General features: G+C 37.8%; 1 protein-coding gene across 1 annotated transcript in view; it reads right to left on the reverse strand.

The window, feature by feature from the left end:
- Positions 1-24,985, reverse strand: part of LOC126458057 (probable multidrug resistance-associated protein lethal(2)03659) — a 289,235-nt gene that overhangs the window by 69,740 nt on the left and 194,510 nt on the right. Inside the window, exons 16-17 of the mRNA XM_050094855.1 lie at positions 19,217-19,296; positions 13,128-13,278 (exon numbers count right to left, since the gene is read on the reverse strand). Of these exons, the coding sequence (XP_049950812.1) occupies positions 13,128-13,278; positions 19,217-19,296 (231 nt within the window). The remainder of the gene's footprint in view (positions 1-13,127; positions 13,279-19,216; positions 19,297-24,985) is intronic.

A 24,985-nucleotide genomic window follows, 5' to 3' on the forward strand; every position in this document is an offset into this window, starting at 1 on the left:
AATGGTTTGCATTTATGTATGTTTATTGTGTTTGTATGTATTGGTATATTACTTGGAGTGTTGCATGTCAGGATACTACATGATATTCAGCAGTTGCTTGTTTGTCTTATTGTTGACATTTATCATATATTCTATGTGATGCCTTAGATACATACGCCTGGTATTATACAGATTAAATACCGATTGAGCATTTGATACATGGAATACATGAATTTTAACTTTAAATGAGGAATACACATTGGTTGTAAATTTGTTAGTAGAAATAGAATGTCGTTCATTGCTACATGAATGCAGTATTTCTTAAATAACTTAATATATTACATTTTTAGTTTTATATAAACTTTGTACAGAAAATACATCTGATACAGAAAATTCACTGATTGTAGCTTTACATAAGGAAGAGAATATACTTGTGTCTATACATAGTAAAATGAACAATACATTACTGCTTGTGTGCAGTATACTTTAATCAACATGCAATGTGTCATTGGGGAGGAGGAGCCTCTGAATAAAAGTTGTTCAAGCCTTCTCCTCCGAAGTGACAGTACCTTATTATTAAAGTCTTAGTATGTGTTGTTAGTTTCATGATTGTTACTGCCTGTTGTGTTGTTTGTGACTGTGTTATGGCATGCAGTGTCATCTGTTGTTGGTTTGGGTCCATTATGTGTTGATCCTTTCTGAATCATGTTCACACAGTGTGTTGGTTTCTTCCTCGGTTTCGAAATCTGGTCATGCTTGTGTCCTCCCATGTGGTTTGTTGTGTTGTTTGTGCTTATATACACCTCATTGCATATGGGAATTGGCGCTTGTATTCTTCATGGAGTATGTTTGATACAATATCAGCTACACCATTTATTGTGTTCCAATTATCAGGATTACGCATTATCCTGGCAAAGTCACTGCATTCTGTATAAGTCTCACTTGTGCTAGATTGTTGCATAGCAATATAACATGTTCTGGTGTTCCATTTTCTCTGAAAATGCATATTTCATCATTAGTCAGTCCCATGTAGTTTAAGTGTACCAGGTACAGCCCTTGGCCTGCCAGGAAATGGACCATCCCCTGGCTTGGGTCGACATGTTCCAGTTGTAATCTTTTGCGTATGTCAGGAAAGAAAGAGTGTACATGGTGACCCTTGTCAGATGCATCCCACTCTCTCTGCCATGTTTGAAATCACCACTGTTTCATTATTGTTTTGTTTATAATGTTGATTCCCGTAATTTTGGCAACTTTATCGAGACTGTCCCTGTTAAGCTGGTAAAGTGCAGGTCTATATTGTATTGTTATGTCTAATTGGTAGATCCCCATCACAACGCAAAGTGCTTCTAGTGATGAGGTGTTGAAGGCTCTGCTCATTCTCAGGAGTACACTACACTGACCTCACATTGCAATTGACTTCTTAGACTGTATGTTCAGTCTGTGAGCCCAAGCACTTGTGGTGACGTAAGGGACAGATTCAAATATCACAATGTAGTAGATCCTCACCATCTTAATTGGTAATCTGTGCTGAGTTGTGTTGAGTCTTGCTTCTTTTTGCATAATTTTGGAGGCTCTGTCAATTGTCAGGGGTTCTATTTGGGTAGCAGAGGATTTGCAGAGTGCACGTGAGTTTATTTTTTAATGCTATATGGTAGTTTCAGGTGCTCCGATGAATGCTCACCAGTTAATAAGCAGCAAGGGAAGTCAGACAGCATTCAGATTAAGAACACTTTGACAGTAAAAATTTTATCAGTAAACTCTCGAAGTATTTATAATAAAGTTCCTGAATTTACTGCTCTCCAAAGCAGTGTTCTCACACCCAAATTATTCTTGGGACTGAGAGATGACTGAAACCCAAAGTGCAAAGCAAGTATATCAGAAAGACAGATTAGAGGCCATAGGAGGGTAAGTGTTCATTGCAGTTGACAAAAATATTGTTTCTACTGAAGACGAAGTTGGGTGTGACAGTGAAGTTACCTGACAATGGAAAATCCGGGATGGAATGTAACAGTATTATGAAAAGGGAAGTTGCTACAGACCATATAGTGGAGATGCTGAGTCACAATAGGCACAATGAAAAGACTGTTGCTTTTGGCCAGCAAGGCCGTCATTAAAAATAGATGACAGACACACACACACACTCACGCTAACACAACTCATACATACATGACTGCAGTCTCTGGCACTGTGGCTTCTGTTGCCACAGACTGCAGTCATTTGTGTGTGAGCTGTGTTTGCGCGAGTGTGTGTGAGAGTGTCTGTCATCTATTTTTGATGATGGCCTTGCTGGCCGAAAGCTTATTTGTGACAGCCTTTTCACTGTGCCTATCTGTGACTCAGCATCTCCACTATATAGTGAAGGTATCTGGTTGTGTAGAACAGGTGTAGGTGAAACCAAGTTATTTGCTGGGTGTTTGGCCACTCAACTCCACTGTGACAGTTCCAGAGTCATTCAAAGAAAGTCTACAGTCAGTAGCACAGAAATACGCAGATCATGCAATCCTAGTTCGAAGTGACTTTAACCTACTGGGTGTAGACTAGGATGTCAATGAATTCAGTGGGGCGGGGGGGAGGGGTACAGATAGACAGTCATGCAAAATCCCGTTGAACAAGTTTTCTGAAAACTGCCTTGAGCAGCCAGCTCAGCAGCCCACATGTAATAGAAATATCTTAAATCTTGTAGCTACAAATAAGCCATACCTTATCAACAACGTCAGTATAGAAATGGGGATTAGCGATATTGATGTCATTATAGCAACCATGGTTACAAAAGTTAATAAATCAGTCAAGAAGGCTAAGAGAGTGTTCCTGATAGATAGAGCAGATAAGCAGTTGTTAGCTTCTCATTTAGACAATGAATTAGCATCACTTAGTTCCAGTAAGATGGACACAGAGGAATTATGGACAAAGTTTAAGCAGACTGTAAATCATGGTGTGGAGAGTTATGTGCCTCATAAGTGGATGATGGATGGAAAAGATCCACCATGGTTTAATAAAGAAATTTGGAAGCTGCAGAGGAAGCAGAGGCTGTTGCACTCTCTGTTCAAAAGAGAACACACATATGACAGCAAACAAAGGTTAGTAGAGATTCGCACATCTGTGGAAAGATCTATAGATGAAGCCTACAGTAACTACTACCATCACACCTTAGGAAAAGATCTGTTAGGGAACCTAAGAAAATTCTGGTCATACGTAAAATCACTAAATGGGTCTAAGGCTTCCATTCTATCCCTTGTGAGCAGTCTGTTGTAGCAGTTGGAATAGCAAAACAAAAGTCAAAGTTTTAAATGTCACATTCAAGAAATCATTCACCAAGGAGGATCATACAAATATGGTCCAGTTGGAATCCCAATTCATTGTTACAAAGAGTACTCTACAGTATTTGCCCTTTACCTAGCTTCAATTTATTGTGAATCTCTTGCCCAGCATGAAGTCCCAAATGACTGGAAAAAAGTGTAGGTGACTCCAGTATATAAGGAGGGTAAAAGGATGGACCTGCAAAATTACACCCCAATATTCCTAACTTCGGTTAGCTGCAGAACCCTTGAACATATTCTCAGTTTGAATATAATAAACATTTTTGAGACTGAGAAGCTAATGTCCATGAATCAGCATGGTTTTAGATGGCATCGCTTGTGTGAAACTCAGATTGCCCTTTTCTCACATCACATACTGTCAACTATGGATGACGAGCAACAGGCAAGTTCCATATTTCTAGATTTCCAGAAAGTGTTTGACACAGTCTCCCATTGCAGGCTGTTAATGAAGATACGAGTATATGGGATACATTCACAGATACGTGGGTGACTTGAAGACTTCTTACGTATAGAATCCTGTAAGTTGTCCTTGAAGGGAAATGTTCATCGGAGAAAGGGTATCATCAGGAGTGCCCCAGGGAAATGTAATAGGACGGCTGTTGTTCTGTGTATACATAAATAATTTGGCAGAAAGGGTGGGCAGCAATCTGCAGTTGTTTGCTGATGACACAGTGCTGTACGGAAAGGTGCCAAAGTTGAGTGACTGTAGGAAGATACAAGAGAACTTAGACAAAATTTCTAGTTGGTCAATTACAGCTAGCTCTAAATGTGGAAAATTGTAAGTTAAAGCACATGTGTAGGAATAACAAAGCTGTAATGTTCAGTTACAGTATTACTAGTGTCCTGCTTGACACAGTCAATTAGTTTAAATATCTGGGTGTAACTTTGCAGAGTTATATGAGGTGGAATGAGCATCTGAGAACTGTGGTAGGGAAGGAAAGTGGTTGACTTCGGTTTATTGTGAGAATGTTAGGAATGAGTGGTTCATTTGTAAAGGAGACTGCATATAGAATGCTGGTGCAACTTATTCTTGAGTACTGTTTGAGTGTTTGGGATCCATACCAGATCAGACTGAAGGAAGACATCGAAGCAATTCAGAGGAGGGCTGCTAGATTTGTTACCGGTAAGTTCAAACAAGACACTTCGGGAACTAAAATGGGACTCCCTGGAGGGAAGACAATGTTCTTTTCTAGAAACATAAGTGAGAAAATGTAGAGAGCTGGCATCTGATGCTGACTGCTGAATGATTCTACTGCTGCCAATACACATTGTGCGTAAGAACCACAAAAATAAGATTTGAGAAAGTAGTGCTGATATGGAAGCTTATAGACAGTCATTTATCCCTTGTTACAGGAAGTTTCATATCAGTGCACACTCAGCTGCAGAGTGAAAATTTCACTCTGGAAACATCCTCAAGGCTGTCTAAGCCATGTCTCCGCAGTGTCCTTTCTTCTGGGAGTGCTAGTTCTGAAAGGTTTTCAGAAGAGCTTCTGTGAAGTTAGGAAGGTATGAGACCAGGTCCTGGCAGAACTGAAGATGTAATGATGGGTTGTGAGTTGTGCTTGAATAGCTCAGTTGGTAGAACATTTGCCTGTGAAAGGCAAAGGTCCCTAGTTGAGTCTCGGTCCAGCACACACTTTTAATCTACCAGGATGTTTCGTATCAGTGCACACTCCACTGCAGAGTGAAAATTTCATTCTGGAGACAGCTCCCAGGCTGTGGCTAAGTCATGTCTCCGCAATATCCTTTCTTCCGGGAGTGCTAGTTCTGCAAGGTTCGCAGAAGAGCTTCTGTGAAGTTTGGAAGGTAGGAGATGAGGTACTGGCAGAATCGAAGCCATGATGATGGGTTGTGACTTGTACTTGGATAGCTTATTTGGTACAGCGCTTGCCCATGAAAGGCAAAGGTCCTGAGTTTGAGTCTTGGTCTGGCACAGTTTTAATCTACCAGGAAGTTTTGTTTCCCTCACTCTGTTTGTGAGTGGAACAGGAAAGTAAATATCCAGTAGTGATACAAGGTACCCCCACCATGCACCATATGGTGGCTTGGTGAGTATCCATACAGATGTAGATATTGTTCTCATCTTGTTTTAACTGAAAATTTTACTTTTTTAATATCAGGTTTTAAGTGGCTGTCAGTCTTTCCTACCCTGACACAAAATGATACTGGTCGTATTACTAAGAAAATATTTGTCACTGGACTGGCTGTTTTTACAACCTTGAACTGCATCCTCATGCTGTTACAGTTTTTATTAAAATTGATCCTCTCACATGCATTGGATGAACAATTTAGTACTGGTGTGTTGTTGTGGTCTGACATAAAAAGTCACACTTAAATTTGTCATAAAAGAAATAAGTGTAATGCTGAAAATTTAGGTACCCACCAGATATATTCATTTGTGTTGTGATAGTAACTTCACATACATCGATGATTTTCTAAGACATGATAATTTATATTTCATTCAATTCATAGTTCACTTTTTATTCATATGGTGTGCCACTTACTCAGGTGTCATCTTCTTCGTTTAGCGCACATATTTTCATATTTTTCTATAGTAAGGCCCCTATTAATTGGGATTTGAATAGGTTATTTTTGGCTTCTAATTATCCAAGGTTCTTTCAGGATTTGATGCCCCATATATATTACATACAAGGAGGTATTCAACAGAAAGAGGAGACTGATATGTGGTAAATTATATAAAGGTCCAAGGAAAAGGCTTGGCAAATGTTTTGTCTGGGGTGTGGCACTATATGGGACAGAAACATTGCAGGTTAGAAGCATTTGAGATGTGGATGTGGAGGAGAATGGAGAGGATAAGCTGGATGGAAAGAGTGATTAATGAAAGAGTATTCGAAAGGGTTGGTGAGAGAAGATGTCTGCTGAAGAATACAAGAGAAAGGAAAAAGAACTGGTTGAGATATTCATTGAGAACATCTATATGGATACTCCGCAAGAACAACATCTACATCTATATGGATACTCTGCAAGCCACCATATGGTGCGTGGTGGGGGTACCCTGTATCACTACTGGATATTTACTTTCCTGTTCCACTCGCAAATAGAGCAAGGAAAACAAAACTTCCTGGTACATTAAAACTGTGTGCCGGACCGAGACTCGAACTCAGGACCTTTGCCTTCCGCGGGCAAGTGCTCTGCCAAATGAGCTATCCAAACACAAGTCATAACCCATCATCACAGCTTCAATTCTGCCAGTACCTCATATCCTACCTTTCAAACTTCACAGAAGCTCTTCTGCAAAACCTTGCAGAACTAGCAGGTACTTTGAAAGGACTGGTTTGTGGGAGAAGACTGAGAGGAAGAAGGAGATACAAGATGACAGATGACGTAAAGGGAAGAGGAAATTATGCGGACCTGAAGAGGATGGCAGAAGACCGGACAGCCTGGAGAACTACCATGTGAAAACCTGCCTTTTGGCAGAACACTGATAATGATGATATATTACCCAAAGGCACAGGATAGAATACCAGTTTAACTTTATATTTAACTTATACATGAGTTGATCTGGTGGTTTTATTTAGAATGAAAGATTTTTATCATTGTCATTCCAGTTCCATCATACATACAAGGCCTTTAAGGACACTCGGCATTAAATCCTGAGCTTTCTGGGCTCATGGCTCATGGCGTCAGGATACTAAGTACCCAGTGCTGCCAGTAGATGACACACTCAGAGATTCACTCTTTTAAGGCTTGTAAAAATGACTGCTATGTATTTAAGTTATTGTTGGATTTGTTATGTACTCTCACGTGTTTGGACACTGGTCAGATTGTAGGCTTATAGATTTTATGCCTGTGAACATAGATATTGCCTTTTATCTAACAAGAGGACCTTACAGACTGGCCCTATTCAATTTTCTTTATGTATATTTATAGGATTAGAAAGACTGTCATCAGTCATCAGTTCCCTAAAACAGTTAACACAATTTTAGAAATGAAAAACTCGGAAAAGTTATCTCCAAAAAGGAGATGATTTCCAAGCATCGTTAAGTATAAAACATTTCACTCATATCATATTGATGCCTTTAGCTGAACATGTAGCAATCAAGTCTGGAGATGCAAAAGCCTCCGGTTCGAATATCCATTACTGTAGTATTTTTTATTTAAAATCTACAGTTTTTGTCAAGTGGAAATTATAATGTTGAATCAGAATTTTCTAACAAAAATAACGTCACTTTATATTCAATTATGGATCAAATGAAACAAATTAAAATTTGATACAGAGATGTGAAATGGCTTATAAACATCAACAATACTACATAATAACTTTTCACTCTGCACCAAAAGGTGTGCTGAAATGAAAAGTCCTCACAGATTAAAACCAGATTAATCTGCCAGGAAGATTCATCGATAATTTTGGTGCGTTTAATATGCTCGTTTCCCCACAGAACAAAGAAAGGAGAAATTAGTGGGCATTAACAGTAAACAGAGGAGGTACTGAATATCCAGGGAAAAAAAATGTATTTGCAGTTGACCACCACATCTTTCTCTAATATTGTCCAGCTTTTTTATTTTTTATGTGCTACAACCTACTAGATGCCTACTGTGAGGGATGTCTGTCACAAGAATTGTTTGGTTTTTGACTTGACTCACTGTGGCTCCGCAAAGTTTTATGTTACTACATTAGTTTGCTTCTCTAAACATCATTTGTTCCACCAAGAATGGAAACATACTTATTTTTTTGGTGGACTACATTTCTTTAAGAGTTCCACCAAGGTTCTGCAACTCTCACAAAAGTCCAAAGGGCAGTAACTGAGTCAGGAATAAAAGTATACAAGATTCCGATCAATATACAAAAGGAAATTAATAGCATATAGGTATTCAAAAAGAAACTAAAAACATTCCTCAGAGAACAATTTTTTTTTTATAAAATGAACAAATTCCTATAATATTAAGGCATCCTTTTGAGTAAAAATGGAGGAAACTGCTTAGATTAAAAAAAAAACTGAACTTTTAGTCTATGTTCTTGTTACTCAGTGATTTTTCTTCCAAACAAGCTTCAAAGCATAAATATGCAGCTGAATAATTGTCTTTCACAGCCATTACATTGAACTCCATATACTGTCAGTGTAAAGAGTGCTAGTGAGATGTATTATTGGCCCAGAAAGCATACAATAGTTCAAAAACACATTTACTAGTTTATTTTCTGCACTTTAACCTTATGTTTTTACCACAGTGCCAAAGGTATAAGAGTGTACTTCACACTTGGATATTGTCAGTTTGTATGTGCCTCCACGGTCTGGCAGAAACATGGCTGCCATAGAGACATTAGCCCCCCCTCTCACTGTATATAGGCCTCTAAACATGACTTGCTGAGTGTGACATCTACTGGCAACACCACATATCTGGTGGCCTGACATCATGAGCTGCAACCTGATAAAGCTCATGGTTTAGTGTTGATTAAGGACACTTTGTTTCAGTGAAAATACTCTGACTAGGGATGTTATTAGCTGCTTTCTTTCTATGATTTTAAGACTTGTTTCTATTCACAAAACACCAGCATACCTAATTGTATGAGCAGCAAATCAGACATGTGCATTTGGATCCCTGATTATAGCAATATTGACGATATCTTCTGGTAATTTTGGATGAGGATAAATTATTGGCAAGTGATTTTTAGCTACATGGTTGGGAAACATGTTATGGGATATGAAACTTTTGCAGTATACAACAGTCTTAAATCTTAAAAATGTTAACTACAAAGATATTAACTTCATGAAATGGTATGAGTGCCATAGGTGCTAAGAATAATAAAGGGAAAACTGACTGCAATAACATGAGCCAATGTTTCAGGTACTCATTATTTACCACTCATGACAATTGGCAAACATGCAAAGCCATCTGTTCTGGAGAAAATACTCCCACAAGTCTCCAGTCTGCTACAAAAAACGATTTGAAGTATATGGATGTCAGCATATGTCTTTTATGACTGGTTTCATAAGTCAGTTTGAAAAGTTGAGCAGAGCTCCATCTCATCTAGCTTCAGTTGAAAAGTTGAGAAATAATTGTGTAGTTTACTGCCATCCAATGTTACATACCTAATCCAGTCCATGGACAAAAGGATTTATTCTGAACTACATTATAGGAAGCTGCTGCTTCAAGATCTCCTTCTGAATCACAGTGGTGAAAGTCCATTTGGTGAGATTTTTAATATCCTCTCAGCCTTTTATGCCATCAGATTTCATTAAGATCAGTAAGTTAACAAATTATGCAAAAGCTAATTACATTTCCAGTTACTTACAAGCGCAGTTTACTCATAGTAAGAAGGCCAGAGAAATAAAACAATATAATTGTTAATATCACCCTCCTAAAATTCATAAAACTGTGAGGTAAAATTTACACAAATATCAATTTTACCATTTGTAAATGTACAACTAAGTCAATACCATAACAGATGTTATGTGGCAGATGGTGCTCTGTACTAATATTATGTTGGGAAATGCAGTAAAACTTCACACATAAAATGTAGCTCATTCCAGACTGGCTCTAGATTCCATCATTCAGCAAGGGGTTGTGGTAGCTTTTTGCTTCACAGCTGCCTTAGCAGTTCTGTATGTCCCTAGCTTGCTACAGCTATCTACTAAGACAGCAAATTTCTTCCTTCATGCATTTACTTTTATCCCAAGTTGTTGATCCTGCCATGTGACTGGATAACTACATAAACAGTCACTGGCTACTGGTATAGGACAATGGTATAACAGGCTTCTGAGGACCCAGCCTCACTCTCAGTCTTCATCTTCTCCACGTGATGTCAACATCAGCTTCTGCCCTGCACCCACACTGCAAGGGATATACCACATGGTGCCACTTGCCATGAAGTTTTGAGACGCACTTGCACTGTGCTGTCTCTATGCCTGCTATGCAGCTGAGACCATAAATCAGATTCACACTGTGTCTTCCACCAGAGATGATTATTCTGCATCTCACATAGAAAAATATCAGTGTCATCCTGGTGGCACTGTCAGACAAGATCGAAGCTTTACTCAGTGTCTGCAATTCCTATTACGTCATACCACTTTCTAGTGCCACCACATCAGCTGTAAATTTTGAGGCTATTTCTTTCTTTATTCTTTAAGTAGCGTAGTCATCAAATAAACATGCTTCGTATCCACTTATGGACACTGTTTTTTATGCGGTGTCTACCATGCCTTGTTTCACTATTTTGTAATCAAACTTGTAAATTACATAGGGAAACATACTGGCAATGCAGTGAGGCATCTGGCAAGTGGCTGTAGCTCCCACCGAACTGGTGCTACAGTTGGGTGGACTAGGCGGCATGGTAGCTCACAGCTTCCATCATTGCTATGAAATGTCACTCCAAACACCAAGTAAATAAGAAAGACAGAAAATTTCTGCCTCCTGAGAATCTTCCTGGTGTGCACTGCTTAAACAGTTTAAGTTGTATGAAAATGATACATGCAGTTACCTAATATTGTTCTCTGAATTTTTATTATAACTCTATGCAGTAACCCATCAACAAAATGACCAATAGGCTAGACAAGTCATCTAGCTGTAGAACTTAGTGTTACCCATAGACCTATATCTCTGACGTCGATCTGTTGTAGAATTTTAGAACATGTTTTTTGCTCGAGTATCATGTCGTTTTTGGAAACCCAGAATCTACTATGTAGGAATCAACATGGATTCCGGAAACAGCGATCGTGTGAGACCCAACTCGCTTTATTTGTTCATGAGACCCAGAAAATATTAGATACATGCTCCCAGGTAGATGCTATTTTTCTTGACTTCTGGATAGCATTCGATACAGTTCCGCACTGTCGCCTGATAAACAAAGTAAGAGCCTACGGAATATCAGACCAGCTGTGTGGCTGGATTGAAGAGTTTTTAGCAAACAGAACACAGCAGGTTGTTATCAATGGAGAGACATCTACAGATGTTAAAGTAACCTCTGGCGTCCCACAAAAAAAAAAAAATAAAAAAAAAAAATAATAATAATTATGGGCGCTAATGACCATAGAAGTTTGGCGCCCTAAAACCACAAAAAAAAAAAAAATAACCTCTGGCGTGCCACAGGGGAGTGTTACGGGACCATTGCTTTTCACAATATATATAAATGAGCTAGTAGATAGTGTTGGAAGTCCCATGCGGCTTTTCGCGGATGATGCTGTAGTATACAGAGAAGTTGCAGCATTAGAAAATTGTAGCGAAATGCACGAAGATCTGCAGCGGATAGGCACTTGGTGCAGGGAGTGGCAACTGACCCTTAACATAGACAAATGTAATGTATTGCGAATACATAGAAAGAAGGATCCTTTACTGTGTGATTATTTGATAGCGGAACAAACACTGGTAGCAGTTACTTCTGTAAAATATCTGGGAGTATGCATGCGGAACGATTTGAAGTGGAATGATCACATAAAATTAATTGTTGGTAAGGCGGGTACCAGGTTGAGATTCATTGGGAGAGTCCTTAGAAAATGTAGTACATCAACAAAGGAGGTGGCTTACAAAACACTCGTTCGACCTATACTTGAGTATTGCTCATCAGTGTGGGATCTGTACCAGATTGGGTTGACGGAGGAGATAGAGAAGATCCCAAGAAGAGCGGCGCGTTTCGTCACAGGGTTATTTGGTAACCGTGATAGCGTTACAGAGATGTTTAACAAACTCAAGTGGCAGACTCTGCAAGAGAGGCGCTCTGCATCGCGGTGTAGCTTGCTCGCCAGGTTTCGAGAGGGTGCGTTTCTGGATGAGGTATCGAATATATTGCTTCCTCCTACTTATACCTCCCAAGGAGATCATGAATGTAAAATTAGAGAGATTAGAGTGCGCACGGAGGCTTTCAGACAGTCGTTCTTCCCGCGAACCATACGCGACTGGAACAGGAAAGGGAGGTAATGACAGTGGCATGTAAAGTGCCCTCCGCCACACACCGCTGGGTGGCTTGTGGAGTATAAATGTAGATGTAGATGTAGATGCAAAGCCAGGCAGGTCACTAGCAACAAATACATTCAAACAAAACAGTAGAAATAAAAAATAATGCTGATGAGCTTTTGCATTTAGGGCTGTTGAATAGTAAGACTGGTTGACAGAAAAAGAAATAAACATAAGAGGAAACATGACCTGAAGTGCTTTCAGTAAACTAAATATGATTTTCAAAACTAAGATTCTGATGTGCCTAATGAACATTTACATTTAGTATGTATTACCAGTTTTGACACTGAGAGATGGATTTTTTACATGAAATACATGCAAGAACTAAAGTCTGTCAGAAGAGACAGGAGAATAATCTATGTGTCAAACTATTGACTGAAAAGGATGATATATTTGTGACCATAATTAAAATTAAATGGTGTTGGGCAGGATATGTAACAAGGAAAATGGATGATAAATGGACCATATAATTTCTTAGTTAAACTGCAAGTGATTAATAAACTGTGGTTAGTGTGCCACACTATTCTACCATAACAAATTTGCACCTATCGATTTTCCATTACCAAACAAAAATTTTCATTCATACGTAGTTAGCTCTTCCTTCCTTTTTTTTTTTAATAAAAAAGAAGAAAAACCCATGTTGACTTTACATTCTTTGCAGGCATTATCTAATTCACTTCATTTCCTCCAGTAGTAAATCAGAAGCAACTGATTTCTTCATCTAACACATAAATATTTCATTACTACCAAAGATATTAAATGTACTGGAATTATAATTTGTATGAATCCTTATGATGAACCTGCAATAGACATTTACATTCACAAACACGTGAACTATGGCACACAAATAGACTATTATATACATTTGTTAGTCATACCAGTACAGAGGAAAAAAACTGTTATAGTCTCTAAAGTACTCACTTATTGATTCAAGACGTTTCAGACTGCGTGATGCACTAAGGAATACTGTTCGAATCACCCAGAATACACCAATCAATACTACAGTTGGCACCAGCGTCCAAAAATTAACTATAGCAACTGTGATAACCGTTCCTATAAGTGTAAGAACAATCTGAAAGAACCACAAGATCATGAGCATGCAAATATGATACTTGGAGGTTTACATATAATGTTCTACATTTTACTTTCCATTGAGATTTAAGTATTACAGAAGTACTGAAAGAAAGTGTGTATTAATTTTTTTATCGACTCGTCAGAACAACCAAAGGGGAAAATCATTCTTTTCATGTGCTAGTTTATTATGTTCACTGCATAAATCAAACTTGGTTTCCTGGTTTAATGTATCAACATTTTTACCAACTTTATTGACAGTTGATTCTACAGCTCATGAAAAATCTTGATGGTTCTGATTGAATCTGAATGTGCTATAGCCTGCTGAAAGTGTATGATCTTGAATCTATGTTCAAGTAACAGTAATGTAGCTAACGTATTACGACATTCAGTTGGTAGAAAGTTTGTTATGATTTGCTTTATGACTCTGTCCAAAAGTCTGTACTTGTTGCATGCCATATATTTTGATATTCAACATTCTAGTTACATGGATTACTTCGCTGCTTGTAACATATTTTTCTATGTAAACTTTGTGAGTAGCCACTTCTGTGAGCTGCACAATGTCACACTCTTCTGCTGCATCAACAATGCCTGTGGCTATTAACATGAATGGTACTCTAGCATGGTTTTTAGTGATATTATTAACCACTGGATGTAGCTGTAAAAATCTTTCAGTAATATAGAAAGTTGAATTCCGTCTAGAGGGTTCTTCTTAAATTAGTTTAAGGCTTAATCCTGTTTTAGCTCATCACTTGCTACTACATTTATTTAAAGCAGATTACAATCCTTTTCATAGCACTAAACAACTTTGACAGTCGGTCAGCCTTTTTTTTTTTTTTTTTTTTTAACTATTGAATTGAGCATGTGGCCAAATGCCATATGATGTTTTCTTCCAAATGCACTGATGTTGTTATGAGACATGTTCAGAAAAAGATTCACGGTGGCAATAAGTTACCCAATTTTTGCAGACATTGAAGATCAACTTTTTGTTTGCACCTCAATGTTATGATGTTTCAAGGACTTCAGTATTGATGTTGAAACACTAGTTTTTAAGCCCCTTTATCAATTATCATTGAACAGCCTTACTTGTAACTGTGTGTCTGACTCTCTTTTCATGGGCATTACTTTTCAATCAAATTTTTGTAGCTATGAATATCTAAACAACATACAAACAGTTCAGTTAGTTGTTTTATCATATTTCAACAATAACAGTCCTTTTGATTGTGGTGTACATACAAAGGGTGATGAGAAACTAAGGTTACAGGGCTGATATTCCTTGAGTTTCATCTGTTATACAGAAATTAGTAGTATGCTGTAATTCCAATACATGCGGTTGGCAACTGCGCAGAGTTTCAGTCATCTGCCACCTACAGCACTAGTTGTAGGTAAACACAAATGGCAGCTTGTTTGGAAAACTAGTCTTCTGAAGAAACCTACTTAGTTATTTGATTTGATTTGATTTATTTCGTGTTGCATAGGTCCAACTGTGTTGGATACACAAGGACGTAGAACGAGTCAGTTTTTTACAAATACAATTTGATAATCTTGTAGCATATACAGAAATTTGAGTACATAATTATATAAAAATGATATGAATATAATAGAGGGGAACATTCCACGTGGGAAAAACATATCTAAAAACAAAGATGATGTGACTTACCAAACGAAAGTGCTGGCAGGTCGATAGACACACAAACAAACACAAACATACACACAAAATTCAAGCTTTCGCAACAAACAGTTGCTTCATCAGGAAAGAGGGAAGGAGAGGGAAAGACGAAAGGATGTGGGTTTTAAGGGAGAGGGTAAGGAGTCATTCCAATCCCGGTAGTGGAAAGACTTACCTTAGGGGGGAAAAAGGACAGGTATACACACACACACACACACACACACACACACACACACACACACACACACACACATATATCCATCCGCACATACACAGACACAAGCAGAGAACCCACATCCTTTCGTCTTTCCCTCTCCTTCCCTCTTTCCTGATGAAGCAACCGTTTGTTGCGAAAGCTTGAATTTTGTGTGTATGTTTGTGTTTGTTTGTGTGTCTATCGACCTGCCAGCACTTTCGTTTGGTAAGTCACATCATCTTTGTTTTTAGATATAATTATATAAAAATTTACAGTAAATTCTTTGGGCAGCAATATAGAAAAAGAAAATACATATTTTCTTAGAATCATTAAAACACTACAAAACAGATACAGAGCACACACAGATACAGAGATCAACTTGTATTATATAATATTAAAATATTACAATTTATTTAGTTAAAAATTCATGCAACTTCTGTGGGAGAAACATGTAACTGCAGCTGAAATTCGGCAGCAGTTTGTAGAGGTTTATGGGAAAACTGTAATATCTCGTCAGAATGTCATGATATGGTGTCAGAAGTTACTGACCAGTAGGGAAGAAATCACCGAAAAAGGATTGCAGCTACTGATCCAGTACGGCAACAACAGTTTGAACACAGCTCACCTGGAGAAGCAGATTCAGGATAACAGGGGGATCACATTATGGCATATGATGGTAAAACTGGGAATGTTGCTTGGAATCATTTGTCTCATTGTTGATAATATTTTGCAGTACCAGAAATTCTTGTTCCTGATGGGTTCCTCGAATGTGAACCAACCAACACACGGGCACTGCATTGTCATGGATGATGAAACATAGGTCCACCAGTACACCTACAGCAGTAAGTGGTCATCAAGGGAATGGAAACACTTGTCCTCTACAAAGACAGAGAAATTTAAGGTGACACCATCTGCCGGGAATCTGACGGCTACAATGTTTTGGGGCATCTCAGGTGTCTTACACATGGAGTTTTTTGGAAAGAGGGAAGACAGCGACTGATGACTGATTCTGCAAGACCTTGGCACAACTGCATGAAGCAATTGGGAGAAAACAGCCAAGCCATCTCACTGAGGGTGTCATCTTTCTTCACAACAATGCACAACCTCACACAGCCAAGTAGACCATCACACTGTTGAAACAATTTCACTGGGATGTCATCAACCACCCTCATTGCAACTCAGACCTCACTCCAAGCATCTGGCTGATCATGTAAGGATAGTATTTTTATGAGGGGCTATACTCAAACTCATTCCACAAAGCAATAAGTGCTTAAACCAATATGGACCCTTTGTCAAAAAATAGCCTAAAGTATGCATGAAACATATTCAAAGTTGTGTATATGGACAACAATAATGAAATGATTGCAACAAAAATTTGTGCTGAAGCAAGACTCAAACCCATGTTTTCCACTTATTGTGACTGGTAGTGTTCTGATTCCTAGTGTAATGTGCTATTTCCAGGGTTTCCAAATCACCTGTTTTACTGCTACATCTGTCTGAATATAATTAACGCAATCAAATGCCTTAGAAGATCCCAATTGGTCATGTTCTATAATTAAAAAAATATTACTATGTGCTCAGTAAATGTATAAATAGTTAACTCAGTAGAATGGCCCTTATGAAATCCAAACTTTGATTGTATTACTGCAAAGGTGAGTCACAACAACGGAATACATTACCTTTTCAAAAATTATAGAAAATTATATATGGAGAGATACTGGGTGGTAGTTATTAATGTTGTGGAATTACCCTCTTTATAGAGAGGCGTAAAAATGGTGTATTTCAGTTTTTCTGGGAAAACACTCTGAGTTAACGATGCTTTACACAAGTGGCTATGAATGCTGCATATTATACGGCCATGGCTTTTTAGCGTCTTTTTGCAAATATTCTCCTCATCATATGAATTTTTACTCTTTAGAGTCATTATGATCTTTCTTATTTCAGATGGGTATGTAAGATTAATTTTTAATTCACTAAACTTACTATGTATTTATTCTCCAGTGTGTTGTTTTGCTTTCTCCTTTGAACTATTTGCACTAATTTTCCCACCTAGTTTAAAAAAGTAATTATTAAAAATAATTACTACAAAGAATTTTCTTTTACAATGCTTCAATTTTCTTTAAAAGAAATAATGTCAGCTTCTACCGAGTCTTTCCCTGTCTCTCTGTTAATAACATTCCATACTGATTTGATTTTATCATCTAAACTGCCAATTCCATACAATAAGAGTGTATTCCTAGATTTTTACAATGTTTCTTAGTATGTCACAGTACTGTTTATACTTAGACAGTATTTCTAGCTCATTATTTATTCTGGCTCGTTTGCACAAGACCTCTATTCATTGTGAAGAGACTCAGATATGTGTAGTGATCCCAGGTTATTTAATGACTTGCCATTATTACATTTAATTTGTGGGTTTCTTAGAGGGTTTCCAAATCATACATGAAACTTAAGTTATACAGTACAATGTGACTGACTGTGCACTGAGGTCTGACAATCTATTTACCACTGGATAGGCATGTGCCTCTTTAACTTCAGTTTGTTGAATGAATACATTATCTACAAGGGCACTATTACCTTGAGCAACTTCAGTAGGGAAATTTATGACTCATACCAAATTACAAGTGGTTAAAAGCACTTCTAGATCACTCTTACTGTCCCCCATAAAATTTATGTTACAATTGAAACCAATTAATAGCCCCTTCATTGTATCTGACAGAGAGCACAGTAATTAAACAAAATTTTTCATTGAAATTTCCCAATTACCCAGTAGACCCTGTATACTGTAAAAATCACATTTCCCAACAGTACCGCACAAGCACTTGCTTCTGCATCCTGATCTATACAGAATTTACTTTATTTATTTTCATTTTACAAATATGATGACTCTGTTATCCACATTGGATCTACATGAATATACAGTTAACTTATAATTATTTACACTAAGTTTTTCTAATAATTATTTACATTAAAATTTTCTATCCCTGCAGTTATATAGTGGTCAAACAGATAGATGACATCAACTTCTTTTCAACTACTAAAATCTTGCACACACATTAACAATGTACAGTGCTTCTGTCACAGTGGAGCAACAATTGGACAGGCAACAATCCTCACCAGTGTTCCAAACAGAATCCAAATATGTATTTTACAATTTAGGAGATTAATCTCAAAAAACTGTATCTCAGTTGGTGACTATCTCATACAAAAATTGTTCCCTTCAAAGTTCAGGTTTCTAGGGCCATCATTTTAGGCGGGGCATTGACAGTCATTCAGAGAGTAAGTCAGTTTTTGATTTCATAAATGTACAGAAAAACCAATATATATTTAGAGATATTTAGTAATGGAAAAAGAGTGCACTGTGCAGCAAAAATCGTGGGGTTGGAGAAAATTCATAATTTGTAAATGGTGCCCTGTACAGAACAAATTAGCCTGCTGCATGGTCACCATGTTTTTGTTCATGGAAGTTGCTCAGATATGCAGACAATCAATATTATGAAAAGTACTACAGAGTCTAAAAAAGTCCTCTAACTACACACAGCAAATCTTCTATGCCGATCCACTAGTCCTCTTCACGCTAGTCAACAGCAATCATTGCACTGCTTGTGTGCTTGATTCCTCTATCCCTGCAGCTTGCTGGACTCAGACCTGGATCACCAGAACAACTGGCAGCGTTACAAATTGACCACTTTACCATATCAGATGCTACAGTCTCGGACAAATGCCATTAGGCCTGGATGCTAGAGAATCCACTGGTCACTGAGAATGTAGCTGGCTCACACCATACAGCTCTGAAGCCATCTGCCTATCACTGTCACCACCTGCTCCCCCCATGTTTTTAATCTAGTCACACAGTCAGAGGACCAATAAAGAAATGAAATGTCTTTGCATTATTTAGAGTATCACTAGTAATGGTATGCCAACAACTATATTACAATTAAAATGATGAAAAATAAACATTAAATGGAGGATGGGTAAGGTAACTGAATTTGCACCCTGCCAGTTAACACCACAGTAAACTACATATGAAGTAAAGATATCTGACCAGTTATAAGCTGAAACTAAAATGCTTACCTGGAAGCAGTCTACTACAGTAAGAGGAAGAATTTCATCCACATTTCCTATGTCTTTTGAAAACCGGTTGAGGATTCTACCTAAAAGGTATAATAAAATGTTAATGAGACATGTATTGTAGCCTTCCAGTTGATAAAACTTGCTGTAGAGAAACAATGATAAGAATGAAAGCTCTGGAAGAGGGAATAGTAAGTGATGACACAGCTACATAATTATTGAGCACAATATGAGGTGGCAAGTGTTGAGATGCTGATAGCTACATGTAATTACATTACTTATGGGATTTAATCTCTCCATTTGGGAGCACTGAAATATCAGCCAATACTCCACATCAATAACTTATCTCAAGCTTGGTGGATTTATAGAAGATGTGTGTTCCACAAACATGATGATTGGAAAAAGAAGCCAATTCCAATTATAAATAAAGTGTGCAATGATCTGAATCATGTCAGTTGATGTTCTCGTCCGTTTATTATACAATCCTGGTGTCAGAGCACATAATACAGTATGATTCCACGTCCCCAAAGAGAAACTTTGGAGTGAAAGTTCTGATGTGACATTTCAGCCTTCTTCCAGGAACTGGCTGAAGTGTATCCATACAGTTATCTTTTTGTTTGCCTGAGTTACTTATGGGATTTAATCTCTCCATTTGGGAGCACTGAAATATCAGCCAATACTCCACATCAATAACTTATCTCAAGCTTGGTGGATTTATAGAAGATGTGTGTTCCACAAACATGATGATTGGAAAAAGAAGCCAATTCCAATTATAAATAAAGTGTGCAATGATCTGAATCATGTCAGTTGATGTTCTCATCCGTTTATTATACAATCCTGGTGTCAGAGCACATAATACAGTATGATTCCACGTCCCCAAAGAGAAACTTTGGAGTGAAAGTTCTGATGTGACATTTCAGCCTTCTTCCAGGAACTGGCTGAAGTGTATCCATACAGTTATCTTTTTGTTTGCCTGAGTTTATATAGGTAGATAATAAGTGCTCTACACTTCACCTTAACCACAAGCACAATGAGTTCAACATCTATAGATAGGTCCTAGAAGTTTTTGAAATCAGATAAATATCATGATTCCAGGAATAAATCTTAATCTTTGTAGTCAAGCTTTCACCCAAAAATGATAATAATAACTCATTGGTTAATCAAAATATACAGACTTAACTAACTTTATCATTTTTAAATCATACATAGGTATAAACATGAGTTCTGAAAACAAACACAAGTTACTTGCTAATAAACAAAAGCATACTGTCAAGTTAAATTTACTCCAATAGACATTGTTTACACCACCAATAAGCATTAATGTCAAGATAAAAACCATAAGAAATAACAAATATTGTGACCCCAGGAATATATTCTGTCATATGTCACTAATTAAGTCCTTTAGGAGACAAATGATGAAAACTACCCTGTTTATACATTCAGTGATGTTCCGAAGTTCTTTCCCTGTGAAATGTCATTAATAAAATAAAACCTGTAAAACTTAAGTTTCATGGCTTATATGGCATCATTTATCCATGGTTTAAGTATTAAACACATATCACAAAGCAGAGGGCAAGAACAAAATTGAGATCAGAAAGAGAGAACATGAAATTTGGCATTTCAAAAGGTCTGCCACTGTACTTAACCTTACATTACTGACATTTCAATAAATAACTTTAAAAGACTGTTGAAGAACTGTATGATTTGCTGATGATCATACTAATCGAAACCAAACTCTGCCATGGTACACAAAACTTTGATGATAGCTGGTTCACAGCAAAGAGCTTAAGTCTTTTATTTTATAAAATTTCAAATGGACACTGATTTCTTATCACTACCATAAATAAATATGAATGGTTAGACAACAATGAAACAATATATGTTAAATGTCTTGAGACACAGCAGGAGATATACAGTTAATACATAGGTGTAGATAAACTAAACAAGACTCTCAGGGTAGGATGTTTTGCACTTACAATGGGATCATAAGAACTACCCCTCACCAATTTGATTCTTATTGGCAGGGTGTATAAGACACAACTGGGACTTCAACATATGTAAAAAGAAAGATGCAACTCACAACCATTTTAGACAAAAACAGGTTTCACAATTTTGGGAATGCTTATCTATTTTTCAGGGTACCTACAATTCAAGAAATCCACAGCCGAGTGAGTACACATGTAGTTTCATAACATGAGGTAACTGCACTGAATGTCATCACAGCACCTCCCCCTCCCCCCTCCCCAACTGCCATGATTCTAACAACAAATTTATTATGACCGTGCAAATTATCAAATATATTTGTTCAGATGCAGACCCTTTACATCAATATAAAACCATTCTCACATCAATCTTCAGTGGACATAATTATTGCACCAGACTAGTTCAAAAGCAGATTTCCCAGGCCATCAGAACCAACCCTGGTACTGCTGATCCTTCCAAAAAACTGCTTATGAGCACACCTTTCATCATTCAGTATTAACCTGGTATTTGACAAGGCTATGACTTCCTAAAATCATGCCCTTAAATGAGGTCCATTCTGTCTGAAATTTTGCCCAACACACCTAGAATAGCTTTTCATCACCCTCCCAATTCCCACAATATCCTTGTCAGACCCTATGCCCTACTGTCCCCACTGTACAACTTGCCTTATGCACCCTCCTACCATCACCTATAACAGCACTGTAACGGGTAAAACATATACTATCAAAGGGAGAGCCACCTATTAATTGACACGTCATGTACCAGCTGTTATGTAAATAATGTTTGGCCTTTTACATTGGCATGATTACCACCCAGTTATCAGTTAAGATGAGTGGGCATAGGCAGAGGGTGTATACTGGTAACATGCTATATCCTGTTGCAGAGCATAATCTACAACATGACAGCTGTGACCTTAGTGCCTTTTTCTCCACATGTGCCATCTGGATTTTTCGCCCAGCCACCAGTTTCTCAGAACTCTGCAGGTGGCAGCTGGCGTTACAACATGTCCTTCATTCTTGCCATCCAGCTAGCCTTTAATTACATCAATTTCTTCTGTCTCAGTATTTTTTTCTCAGTGACTATTCCTTCTTCACTCCCATTTAGTTTTCTACAAGTTTAATTTTCTAACTTGTCTGTCTTTCCCTGACCCCTGCCCTCCACCTCTACTTTCTGCTCTTATTAACTCATGCTCAATGTTTGGTCAGTAATCTCTGTCTTGCATATTACCCTATCTTCCACTTTTAAACTCTCAGGTTTTCAGATCTCATTCTGTGCGCTCCCCAACAATCATTCTTTTCTTCTAATCCAGTCCAGTAAGTCTCTCCTGATCTAGGGTTCTGGACAACCTTTCCGAACTCTCCAAATTTTCTAAACCTCACCAGTCTTTTTCCAACACCCCTCTTCATTCCTCTTCAACTCTTCTGCCAGAAGAAAGAGCCACTGGCTCCATAAGCTTACAAATTTCAATAATTTGTATGCAGCTTCTCCTGTCACACCTTGATGAATAAATTTTTTATCTATGCAATTACATTATATTTTCAAAAACTGATTGATGTTGTTGATGTGTTAGCCTATGAGGCCATCATTCCTTTTTATGTAGCCCCTTTGCCAGTCATTGCTGTCATTTATCTTGTTCAAATTGTAGTCTGTTTTCAACATTATGTGAAAGTTTGCTTGTTTATTTATCTGTATCACCTACATTAACAACATCTTGCCCCTACATCTTTTCTAGTACTGATTTCCATACACTTAGATGGGTCCATTGTTATTTGTGAATTTGATTATAACACTTTACTTGCAGTTCACTACATTGCAGGGCCTTCTCCTGATCATCTTTTGCCAATTTATTTGGAAATTTGAGAGCAATTTTCTTTTCCGGTCTCCAATTACCTTGCTTCTACAGAACTCCTTCATGTTCTTGTGCTTTTGTTCTTCACCAAACTGCACAGATTGATTTTTACTGCAATCTCCTGCATTATTTTATTTGCCTAACACAGTAGACTATGTTTTCTCAAATGACTTCATTTTCTACTTGCCATGTATTTAAATTTTTTTTCTGTTTTCATGACTTTCGCAATCACAATTTTTTCCCCATCATTATTTTTTCTATTTTTTTTTTTTTTGAAATCATATACTCAACATTTATGGTGAGAAATTCTTGGCCACTCATTACCACTTGTTAACTTTTGTCTGTTCTCATGATTTTTGCACAAACTTTTCAAGTCTATTTTAATTTGCTTTTCTTTCATTTTTCTCTCTTTTTTCCACCTCTGCTTCTTTTTTGCCATTCTCATAATCTCTAACACTCCAAACCCTCCTTCCTTGCCATGATGAATCCCATCATCTATTACATTTGGTCATTTTGAAATCAAGTTTTCGTACTATCAGAACTTAGGTCCCATCCTTTAACTTACCCAGATAATCAGTGACCTATATGCCTCATCTGCCAATTTCCACTCAACCAGACTTCTCTCCTTCTAAAAAAATCCTCCAGTTATCTGCTCCTCACATTTCCTTACATGCTATCATCCACCAAGCCAACTTCAAACGGTAACAACAGGCCACACTGCACCTCAAAAAGCTATCCCACCTTCTCCTAAACTACCTCAACAGTGATGTTTCCCTTCCTGTCCCTTACCATCTACCTAAACAGCCCCACCATCAACCACTACTCCTCTCCTACAAACTGAGCTCAGTAAACATTCTTAACATCCCCTAGCCTTCACCACTGCCTTCCGAAGCAAGGATAACTCATGATCACAAGAACCAGTCACAGCATTGCAGTGTTCTCAACCTCTCATCTAAGGCAGTCTCCCCTCCTGAATTGTCTGTATTATCCTAGAGTCTCACATACAGCCCTAAACCTACATTTAATCATGCTGCTTTGGTGAAGGACCTACTTCCCTTCACATGTAATGCCAACTGGAAATATTGCTTTACAACCCAGTCTCAAAACCTTTCCAACAACTAATCTGCCATTGATCACAGCCTTGAACAGTTCAGACAACAATCCCAACATGATCCACCACAGCTACCTCAAAATCATTCCTTACAAGCCTTCCAAAATTCCTAACATACAGTTGTGCTTTACAACCTTTCCTCAGGCCCCTACAACATGATCCTAACCTGTACTCTGCAGAACTGCAGGCTCTTCATTCCCTAAAAACTCGAATCCATCATTATCCTCCAAGCAGACAATGGATCTATCTCTGTGGTATTTGACTGATGGTAGTATGTAAGTAAGGGTGTATTCCAACTGTCCGACACATCTATGTAGAACATCTACCATCAAGATTTCATCCCTGTCATACAAATTGACCTACATACAATCCTGAAAATCTCAGGCTACTCCCAAGGACTGACACCTCAATCCATAGAATTTCTTACCCCACCCAAACCACACACCATCACCTTTTACCTTATTCCCAAGATCCATTAACCTGACCACCCAATCAACCAAGCTGTTCCATAGCTGTTGACTTCAAAGCACCCAGAAAACATTTATCTGCCTTAGTTGATCAACACCTGCAACCTACAGTACAAAGATTTCCTGCCTATATTAAAGAAACTAACAATTTTCTTGATTGATATCTGTGCCAGATGCACTCTTGCCACACACCTAACTTTTCACCATTGATACCACCTCCACCCACATCAACATCCACCATATACATGATCTGTCTGCTGCTGAGGATTTCCTCAAACAGCACCCAAACCTATGACATCCTTCCTGCTCAACTTAACCAACTTTATATTTTCATGAGTGCATGGCATCTGTTCTTTCACACT

Source organism: Schistocerca serialis, chromosome 2, assembly GCF_023864345.2.
Source record: "Schistocerca serialis cubense isolate TAMUIC-IGC-003099 chromosome 2, iqSchSeri2.2, whole genome shotgun sequence".
Taxonomy (NCBI): Eukaryota; Metazoa; Arthropoda; class Insecta; order Orthoptera; family Acrididae; genus Schistocerca; species Schistocerca serialis.